The sequence below is a fragment of the Pteropus vampyrus genome, unplaced genomic scaffold (assembly GCF_000151845.1).
Source record: "Pteropus vampyrus isolate Shadow unplaced genomic scaffold, Pvam_2.0 Scaffold483, whole genome shotgun sequence".
Taxonomy (NCBI): domain Eukaryota; kingdom Metazoa; phylum Chordata; class Mammalia; order Chiroptera; family Pteropodidae; genus Pteropus; species Pteropus vampyrus.
The window spans coordinates 413,811-425,271 of record NW_011889264.1 but is presented as its reverse complement, the minus strand read 5'-3'; the positions used below and the strand labels follow the sequence as shown (position 1 = coordinate 425,271).

At 41.9% G+C, this 11,461-nt stretch overlaps 1 protein-coding gene across 3 annotated transcripts in view; it reads right to left on the bottom strand.

The window, feature by feature from the left end:
• WWP2 (WW domain containing E3 ubiquitin protein ligase 2) overlaps window positions 1-11,461 on the bottom strand; it is a 122,745-nt gene that overhangs the window by 65,829 nt on the left and 45,455 nt on the right. For all 3 annotated transcript variants that reach the window (XM_011382594.2, XM_011382595.2, XM_011382596.2), the window contains exons 5-6: window positions 5,532-5,669; window positions 4,541-4,637 (exon numbers count right to left, since the gene is read on the bottom strand). In XM_011382594.2, the coding sequence (XP_011380896.1) occupies window positions 4,541-4,637; window positions 5,532-5,669 (235 nt within the window). The remainder of the gene's footprint in view (window positions 1-4,540; window positions 4,638-5,531; window positions 5,670-11,461) is intronic.

Sequence of the window (11,461 nt, the reverse complement as noted above, 5' to 3'; positions counted from 1 at the left end):
CACACACACACACACACACACACACACACACACACACACACACACACACACACACACTCACACACACTCACACATATTCTTATACAAAATAACTTAAATACATACAGGTAAATGAATTGTTTAAGCCCCAGTATACAACTTCTTCACCTAGATACCTTTCACGGTTTTCAGATTTATTAATGAAAATCTTTATGAACCTAAAAGCAAATTCAACACATTCTTCCATTTTTGTACTATTTCCCTGTATGACTTTGGAAAATCTACATGGATTCTAGACTGAGAAGCTAGTTATTCAAGTCTGAAGAAAACTTAAGGCTGTGCTTAGGGGAGCAGCATTGCTAGCAGACAGTTCTACGGGTTCTGTCCAAGTTGATTTCACCTTTACTCCCTGATTTCATGTAATAGCTGGTGGGGCAGGAATCACAGGTGACGAAGAATCAGCAAACCACAGAGAGACTCAGACATCCCGGCTTTCCACTCTTCAGTCTGGAATTTCACAATTATTTCTAACCTAACGGTAACTCTCAAGAGCTGCCAGTACCAGCGTGGATCCCCTCTGCTAGGCTCTTTTTCCCTCCACGGGAACCCCACCGCTAGCTTCTCCAGTTCATTTGTTAGCTACCTCAACTAGTTAGTCCCTAAGGTACCGGACTAAACAATGGACAATGGACAGCAGTCTCTCTTCAGTCTTTCCCTCTGCACGCAGATTTTTTTCTCTCTCTGTGCTTCCCCCAGCTCTTAGTTTCATTTGCCTGTTTCATATACATCTTGAATATCACAAAGACTGAATTTGCTGTGGAAAGTGCTTCTGGCAAGCCCTGGGCAATGTGTGCACAATACCAGGCACACATTAGATCTTCAAAACCTGGATTGACTTAGGCACGGTTCCCAAAGCCAGCCCTCATTCCAGCAAAATAAAATAAGCACTAGGGGATTATTAAAGGGTGTGGTAGGCACTCCCTGTGCCAACTAGCACACACTCTCCCAGGGGGCTCCATAATACACCGGCCACTCTCCACTATTACACTGGAATAAGGAACACTGGCTGATGGCACAGGGCAGGACAGCACAGAATCCTGCATATGCCACGTAATCATCCTCATGCCAATCAAACACCAAATGGTGTTAGACCAGCCCTTTCAGACCATCAAGATTAGTGCCGTTCTGACACATTATCTGGCAGTGACCAGCTTTCATCTGGAAACCATTCTCTCACCCACCCCTCAAACTAAATTCTCAGGCCCGAGGTTTCTAAGTGGCAGGAGTATGGGGCCAACGTGGAGCATCAACTTAGAATCATTGGCTACACTACTATAGAGATAAACTGGGCAAAACAGAAATAAGTGGTCATGATTAAGCCTGGAGAAATCCTAAATTCTAAAATATGTCTGTCTCAATAGCAAACAGTGTCTCCACCACAGTTCAGTTTTCTGAGGTGGGTAAATGTCACTTACTTTTTTATTTGTTATTGTGAAAGAAACTACGTGAACAAAAGACTATATTAAATATATGTTCAGTTTAAAGAAGAACAATAAGATGAACACTCGGGGACCCACCACTCAGGCTAAGAATTGACATTCCCAGTACCTAGAAGTTTCCATGTGTTTTTCCCTCATCATACCACTCTCCATCCCCCACAATGAAGACCATTCTCCTGAATTCAGGATTAATTATTCTCTTCCATTTTTCATAGTTTTACTACCTATAAAAATATCCATAAATAACATATACGATTTAGTTCTATATTTTTTAACTTTAAATTTACATCAGAGTGTATATTTTTTTTCTGTGACCTGCTTCTCTTGTTTGACATTATGTTTCCGAGATTCTACCATATTGATGTACCTGTCTTTCACCCATTTTTACTATGGGACAGTACTTAATCATAGGACTATACAATTTATGATTTTAACTCTTTCTTTAATCAAACAGACCTACTGACTGTACTAATACAGTCTGTCTGCAAATAAATTTGTCACGTTACGTGTTAGTGGCAAAACCATGCTGGTTTTCATATGACAGACCAGATGGTAAAATAACTACAGATGTTCCACTCGATTATTCTTAAAGAGTGGGCATGATTTCATTGAGAGATGAAGCTCTGAAGCCTTGCTCAGGAAGCAAAAGGTGGCTTTTTTGCTAGATGAACTTGGATAGATAAACCCCTAAGATAAAACCCTTACACGGTTCCAGTTCCATGGCTAATAAGGCATGGGAAAGGAGAGGAAAAGGCTGTTTTGACATTGCAATCTTCACCTTCATGGGCACATCAGAGCACCTTTGATCATGGTGAATAGCACCCAAGTCCAAGAAAAACCTACCCTTCAAACAGCAAAAGCTAAATATTTAGTCTGGGAGGCAGCAGACAGAAGCCCATCATTCTCTCTGTCCCTGGAAACCAAGGATAGCAGAGGACGATCCTCGATTCCTGAAGGTTTGAGTCATTGCCCTCTTAACTACGGTCTTTGATGTGAATGCATCAGTAATGCCACACCTCCCGGAGCGGGGAGGAGGGCAAAAAAAACCCTGCCACTTTCACTGAGCACTCCCAGTGTGCAAAGGCCCTCAGATGGACATACCTCATCTAATTCATACAATGACCTTGTGAGGCAGGTGATATTCCCATTTCACACTTGAAAAACTGAGGCACCAAGAGGTTTAGTGACTTGTCCAGCACCACACAGCAAGTAAATCACAGGCCAGGATTCAATCTACATCCCATTCTGAAGCCCACACTCTTACCCAGTCGACAACCCTGCTACCGCCTGCATGTGCACAATGACCTTGTTAAAGGCAGCAGCAATGAGAAACAGGAGTTCTTAGGGACACAGGAGATACTGCCTTCGGGCGATACTTTCAAAACATTTGCTGCTGAATGGCAGAAGGTTCTGTGTGAAGACAGAATAAATACTTCGATGGTTGAGGCCTGTGAAAACTCAGAGCCCACATGTGAAAAATGCTGCAGTAGCTAGGTAGACAGAGGAGGACTCCCACTTAAAATAGCTGCAAGGCACCGTGCCCACCAATAATTAACTAGCATTGAATGTCTACTTCATGTTATAGCAAAAATGCATCTGATTTTCTACTGAAGTCTGGCTGCTGTTTTAACAGCCAACAATCCCCAACAAAAAGAACAAAGAAGGACTTTTGGGATACAGTGTAAGAATTTCAAGGTATATCAACTAGAGAAGATCCGAGAGCAATAAATAGGTCAAAAACTTAAGTCCAAACTTGTTAAGAGCCGGACTCTGTCTTCCAGCCCCCAAATAAGTGATATCAGTTGTGTTTGACACAAACTTTCCAAGTCAGCTAAAAAGCCAAGATGGTGGTTACTAGCGCCAAAGCAAAGAAGGCATCATTCTTGGAGAGTGAAACGCTGAGTGTTCCTCTCCACCAGCTACTCGCCACTGAAGAGTTCTGTTTTCTCTAGTTCTGGGTGCCCATCATTTCTTTGTGGATACAGATTTGCCAATTATATTGTTGATCCTTACCCATGAGACTTGACCATCCCAACTTGTAAGTCATCTAGTGAGTCACAAAAACAGGCAACTGATCTTTAAAGTGTGACGTAACACCTTTGCAGAAGCTTCAAGAAAAGAGGACAGGGAAATGGCACCTCTGCTTCTATTGATGCTCTAGAGAAGATACAAACACTCAACTCTCTCTTGCTCCTGACACCTGCCAGGCACTGAAACCTCCTCACAAACCCTCAAACCAAATCCAGAGAGGCTGCCCTCAGAAGGATCTTTCCAGATGCTGTGGGTACTGCCTGAAATCATACTCTGTTTCTCAAAGCATTATTTCCCACTCCCTGGGATTTGTTTGGGAAGATTTTTAGCAGTTACTCACCTACTCTCTGAAAATAATAAGGATTACAAAATACATTCATATGATTCTTTTCCTTAAAATGCCTAGGGATTTTGTACATTTTAATAAACGATAAAAACAGGTTCCCAAACTCCATCTCATTTCTCTAATACTCTTAAAACTATTCTCCTCCCTGGGAATTCAGTTGCTGTGAAAATGAGTTTGCACCATTAACACAGGTATACAATGGGAATGTCAGTAAAAAAATTAAGTCCTTCGTGATATGTGTAACAAGTATACCATAACTCAGACTCTAAGTACAAGAGGTCTTAACCAACACTCCAAGGGGAATCAGAGATCACCCCCCAAAATAGAAACATACAGACAGAAAATTTCACGTACAAAGACCCACTGCTCTAAGCATTTCTATGTGTATCCTGAAAAGATGACTATGGCCACTGTACCTAATGTATAGAAAAGCAGCCACATCTGTTCAACAGTTCCTCTTATCCAAACAACCAATCGAGCCAGTCCCCCACCTTTGACAAGCAATCTCTGACCCTTCTGAGAATCCTGAGTTTTTGTACTCCTTTCTGGGCCACCTTAACAGTCAGTTATAAGCTCTCTGGAAATTTCCCCCAGTTTCTAACATAAACTATTCTCCTTCACTTCTCAATGTGATTTCCATAGCTCTAAGCATCTTTCTGGCTCCTCAACCACAAGAGGGTCTTACCGGGATCTCCCACCAAAGCAGTTGGTGCTAGGGGACTGATGTCGGTTCTCTGGAGCACCGGCTATCCCACTGGATTCTCTCAAAGGTGGCTGTGATGCTAGAAAAAGGATCCATTATGAAAAAAAAAAAAAAAGACAAACATTGAGAAGCTCAACCCTTGTTTGAGATTTGCCTATGGGAACAAAGCTCACCCATGTATTAGTTATCCATCACTATGGGATAAAGGGAGTCTAGCAAATGCAGGTGCCAACATGAGAAGGAACAGGGACAGCAGGCTGAGATCTGACCATGGAACAGAGGGGCCCAAACCCAGAAAACAGGTCTTCTCTAAGACATTCAAAAGCATCTACGGCACTCACAAGCACGTGGACTTACACCTTAAATGAACTTCGGCCACGCCACGTGAGACGGTACCATAGTTACATCACATTTAACGAGAAAAATTATGGAGAAACCCAACACATTTCAGACCTCAGACTTCATGAAATAATTTCCTGCTAGATCCAAAGGTGACTAATTTCAGACCAGATCGAAAGAAACGAACTGCCCACATTCAGGGCAGAGTGGGAGACACTCTCCAAATTCCCTGCTTCTGTCTATATTTTGCTAATGCAAATCTCTAAGACATAGAGTCAGTCCCCTTTCCCCATCAATACCATTTCATAAAAGGCACCCTCAACCTTCCCAGTAAAGTAATTGTATTGGGAAGAAGAAAAATGGGCCCAAATAACACTTAATAAAGTCCACGTAGGATGAAAAGATGTTTTTCTCTGCTGTCAAACCAAACAATAACAAAGACTTGACATTTATTTTGGTCCTATATGAGAAAGCTATCCTTAAAAAAACCATGTCATGATTTTGATCATGCTAAGAAGAATCAGGGCCAGGGCTGGCTGAGCCATACTCAGACCTAGGTACCTGGTAGAGAACCAAGCTCTCGGCACCTCCTCCAATCCCCCACCCCACCCCTGGGGAGCAAGGCAGCACTCACCATCTGTCGCGGCACTGCCATTAGGCACGCTTCCCAGATCAACAGTCGGCCCATCCAGGAAAATTGTCAGCTCACCGCCTGAGACAACACCGCCTTTGTTCTCTGTCTGCAGGTTCAGGGTCAGCTGCGTGTTCTCCACTGTTGAACACAAAAGGCAACAAGGATGGAAGAAAGCAAATGTACCCAAGATTCTCTAAGTTACAAGCTCCCACTTCACTTACTCTGGCTTCCCTGGCAACATTTTTCTGCATCTTCAAACCTTTTTTGTGGCATGAAAAAAAGAATGGGAAGGAATATGTCTGTCATCACTGCTGTAGGAGGCTGGTGGGAAAGGCTATAGTCTTTCTTTTTTAAACATTTTAGATTAGGTTAGCTACATAGTTTCTACATTACTTATTTGTTTGCTTATACTTGCAGGACCATAGGTAAGAGTAGACATACAGAAAGAGTTACAAGCAGCATCCCCCTACCCATAAAAAGAACAGTGGCAAAAAGAAGAGAAACAGGTCAGGAGACCCTAAGGAAATGTCATCAGGAGTCATCTCTAGATGAAGGATTGCAGGGGCTTATTTATGTTAAAGGTTTTTTTAACTTTCATTCCTGAAGATGTTTCACTTTGAAATGAGAAAAAAAAATTAAACAATAAAAGTTCAATACATGCAAATCAGCCCCATAGTCACAGGCCCTGGATTGGTCCTGTAAGGAGAGACCAATCAACACCTGGCTCTATGAGGTGAGAAGGCAGCTCAGAGTCACTCAACCCCCAGAACACTAGGTAAAGTTGACCCTGTGGGCAAACAAGAAGAGCTGGGAAACCACAGCAGAAAAACAACAAACTGGCACAAAGCAGAAGCCCAAACTCTAGGCGAGCTGGAAACTGCCACAAACACACCCTCGACCCCCACCACAAAGCTTGGCCACACTAAACAGCTTCCATCCAGTACTGCTCACCAGGACTTACAGCCTCCAGTTCAGGGCCATTCAATAATTACCAAGAGAGAGCAGAGTTTATGAGGATTTCCAAAGGGTGTGCAGCCCTTCCATGCCTCCCCATATCTTACAAAGCCAGACCAGGAAAGTGACACGTACTCCAAGCTCCCTCCCCACCCACCACCCACTAATTTAATTTCTTAGTTACTAATGTATTATTATAAGCTACTCACTGGTTTTTTTTTTTTAGAATAAGACAGAGTATGTATAAATAAGCATCTCCATGAGTACTTCCTAGAAACAACCTCCCTCCACTAAAAAGCCTGCCCCAAATCTCTCTAAGAAACAGGCATGCCCCTTTAAGAACTTAGCAAATAAAAGTCTGGATCAATTTGAGGCTCTCATATAATAAAGCAGAAACCAGTTACCCTTCAGGTTTTCAAGTTCTCCTAAGCATCTCTACTTTCCCTTAACCTCTCTTCCCTGTAATGGAATTCTCCAAATCCTTTCGAGTCCATTGCTATTTTCAGTCAGTTTCACCGAGGGGCTTGGTAAATTTCAAATAGTTATATAAAATAACACTATATTTTATTTCTATAAGTTCCTTCAAAAGCCTAGGAGTGGGGGGAAAAAACAGAGGCCTTACGACCACCAGGACCCTTGCTAGCCATGCCTAGAGCCACCTAGGAAGTGAAGCCGCCAGCTCCAGTTTAGCCTTCAGATGACTGTGACCCCACCAACATATCAACTGCAACTTCATGAGAGATCCTAGGCCTGACTGCCCAGCTAAGCTACTTGGGAGCTAATCCTTGTCTGCTGAAACCATGAGATAATGTTTATTACTGTTTAAAGAAAGAAAAGTCAAGGAGTGTCTCCCTACTGTATTATGGCAAGATCCAGTGCCTAAGTCCCTAGCTAGCAGTACGGCACAGAGGTTGAGGGCAGGTACCAGCCAGGCAGACTGGGTTCAAATCTCAGTTCAACTGCCTAGTAGCTATGCAGTATTACACAAATTACTTAACATGACCATTTGCCACTCTGTAAAACAGGGAGTAGTAAGAGTACATTTTGCAGAGGTCATTAGTAAAGAATTAAACAGCACCCAGCAAACTCCTAATAAGCTGTCATTTTTATTATCTCCCTGTTGACTTTCCTGCTTCTAGGCTGAAGAGTCCCAATTTCTCCTGGTCTAACTTGTTCACTGTAGAGTCACTCTTCTTTTGATCTTTCCAAGCCTTTTTCAGGTTGTGGCAACAAACTCCACATAATCTTCTGAGGAAAGCTATCGTCACAAAACCATCATAAGAATGAACCATTTATATACTTACAGGTTCACAAGTTACCTGGCAACTCTTTGAGACACAATGAACCTTCAAAAAGAATCAGTGAAGGAAGAGGACTTTCTTTAAACTTTTGAGACCATAACCCTCCACTGTTCTAGTTACTGAAAAAGAGAGAATCAGAGGAACCTCTGCCATCATTATCCAAACCAGGTGATCAAATTGAGTGTCACTAAAGCAAGACAACCTGACACCCACATGCTTCCTGTTGTGCTGCACTATGAAGAATACATCACTTTTAAAGTCTTGCCAAATGCCTTTAGCCTGAATCCACTCAAGCTTCTAAACCTCCTTCCCAGTTTACATGAAATTAAGGGAAAGAGAAACAAATTTCAATGATACCATGAGGAAGCAATTAGAAAAATAAAGCATATGGGACATCTATACAGTAACTGTCCCAGACTCTTCCAAGAGTCAGTGCTATTAAATACATTTCTTTTTTTAGAAATGGGTGGCAGAGAGGAGATTCTTCCAGATTTAAAGAAATATAACCCAAAAGCTATGCATGAATTTTAACTAAACATTGGTTTGAAAAAAATATTCTTGGGACAATTGGAGAAATCTGCATTCGGACTGGATATTAAATAATATCTCAAATTTAATTTTCTTAGGTTCAATGATGGTACCATAGTTTTATATATAAATGTTCTCATTCTTGGGAGGCGCAAAAGATATCTGCACTTAGTCTCATACGGTTTTTATAGAACAGGCTGAGGTTTTAAGGATTAAAGTGTCATGATATCTGCAATTTACATTCAAATGGTTCAGGAAAAAAACGCACACAGTCACAAGCTCGCATGTTTAAGTTAAATGCAGCGAAATGTTAACAAGGGTTGGATCTAAGTGGAGGGCATTTGGGTGTTCATTGTATTACTCTTTCCATTCTTTTGTATGTTTGAAAATTTCATAATAAAAAGTTGGGAAAAGGGTTGTTTTTTTTATTGGCAAGGCTATTAAAAAATTAAACCTCTGAGAACAGAACACCCATTATTCTCTTCAAAAAAAGAAAAAAATAGCTGAGCTAGGGGAGCCCTACAATGCATAATGGGAGTAAAGAAGCCATTAGCTAATTGAGTGACAGACTTGAGCTTACAGGGGAGGCTGAAAGGAGTAAGTGTGGCTGGAAAACATATGCTGAAATCTTAGCTATAAATAGCAGCATTAGCCACCTCCCCTCTGGGGCCCTCAGGTTTCACTACAGCCACACTGCTGATGACTCTACAAAGGGCCTTTCTCTTCATGTATGTCTTCCTATTGCCTTTTGAGGCACTGCTCAAAAATCAAGAAACTAGTGGGAAAAAATGGGTATAGTAGGTTGACTTCCATAACTAGAATTATATTTATCACAAGAAGCTCACCAGCAAATCTCAACCTCGTCGGGCTCTGCTCTTGTCTGTAGTCCTGCAGTTCACATATGTGTACTGAGCATCGATTCTAGTTACAGAGATTCCACAGGAACAAAACAGACAAAAATCTGTGCTCCTGGGTGTTTCTATTCTAGGTGAAAGGAACAAACAATAAGCAATGCTTTTTTAAGTAAATTGCATAATCGGTTAGAAGGTGGTAAATGCAGTAAAAAAAAAAAAAAAATGAAACAAGGCAAAGGGATGGAAAGTGCTAGAGGTGGGAGGAGGGTTTGGGGTGGTGAGAAAGTCTCCTCGGGAAGATGACAACTCAGCAAAGATTTAAAGAAAGGTGAGGCAGGGGAGCCATGTAGGTATCTGGAAGAAGAATAGTCTAGGCAGAGAGAGAAGGAAGCACAGGGGCCCCAGGTGGGAGCCAGCCTAGCAGGTCTGAAGAATGGCCGGGAGGCCACTGTGGCTGGAGAGGATGAGAGAAGAGAGGAGCAGATGAGGGAAGTCAGTAACCAGAGCCCACAAGGAAGGCCTTTGGGCCCTAGCAAGGTCTCTGGCATGTATTCTGTGTGAGATCGGGGGCCATTAAAAGGTTTAGAGCAAGGAAGGGACATGACTCAAGTTGTAACACAATCACTCCAGCTACAGGGGGAACAAGGGCTGAAGCAGACAAGACCAGTTAGGAGGACACTGCAACATTCCAGGCAGGCACAGATGGTGGCTAGCACCAAGGCAATGGCAGTGTCTTCCGGGAACACGGTGCTTATCCTCCATAACATGTATTAGGAAAGAGCCATGACTCGCCTCCCCCGCACACCTTCCCGAGCACATCAGCCAGGCTCCACAAGCCCACCAGTCTCTTGGAATCAAAGCTTGAGGCAAATCACAGGCAGAAACTGAAACAAGCGCCAACTTAGAGCATGGCTGGAGGAAGTCGGATTCAATTACAACCAAGTGGAACATATATAATGAAAATATTCCTCTGGCAAGAGACTTTAGTTCCACCAAGAAAGCCAAAGTCCTGAGCTCATGCTAACTTCAGCAATCAGCTAACACACTTCTTCGGTTATGTGCCCTTCTGTTCTAAGTACCCGCTGGTTACCAATACTTTGTAGTGCTGCTTTATGGAGGTCAGCTGACAGCAGTAGGCTGGGTATTAGAATCTAGGGGAAATGAATGTCGAAATTCTCAAGAACCGTGCCAGGAGATCCCTCCAAAGGGTGGCATACCGAGAGACAAGCAGACATTAGGTGCCTCCTGGTAGAAGCATACATCACCCCATCAAAAAGGAAAAAAAAAAAACCCAAATCAGATGAAACCTCCAAATCTACCAATGAGTTTATAGGGAACAGAGAGGGACAGAGGAAAATGTTAAACTACAATTCAGCAAAACCCACTATGTGGGAAACTATAGGACAAACTGCCCAGTTTCTCCAACAATGAATTTCAAAGGATAAAAAGAGGAAAGAGAACCCATCAGTTAAAAGAGCCTTCAGAGACACATCTATCTTGTTTGGATCCTGATTCAAACAAACCAGTGGTGAAGAGAAACAAACTATCAGACACCTGAGGAAATGTAAAAACTGACCGAATATTTGATGATATTAAAATAAGCACCATTAAGTCTTTTAGGTATGAAATTAATATTATGGTTATGGTTTTTAAGAGTCTTTCTCTTTTAGAGATACATACTAAAATATTTACAGATGATATGTGTCTGGGATTTACGTAAAAAAAAACCCAGTTAGATGAAACAGGAATGGCCATTCCTCGCATGGCTGTGGAGCGGAGTGGTGGGCACACTGGGATTCACAAACTATTCTTTCCACTTTTTTGAATGCTTGACAGTTTCTATAATTTTTTCCAAGCCAGCACAACCCAGGCACAAACACTTACTGTAAACTAACAAAAAAATTTACGAGAATTCAACATTATATATACAGTCTGAAATACAAAAAGATAGAAAATATACCAGTCAAGATGCTTACAGTATACCTCCTACTCTTACTTTTCCTTACTTTAAAGCCTCCAAATCGCAAGTGGCTTCAGGTTAATAATTTCCTATTGGGAAGAGCTGTTACGTGTAACAGGGTAATATTTTTCTAAGTGTTATTTTTTCCCTTTCTTGCCTTGGACACTTTTATGTTTTTTGTGTATGGTACTAATACATAGAGATAAATGGGACATGGACATTGCCTTCCTTAATCCAACAAAAGGAAAAACTACATAAACTGTAACTGGCAAACCACGCCACATAATGCACTTCAGTTTCGAAAGCCAGAACACCTGCCTGGACAGTTTCACA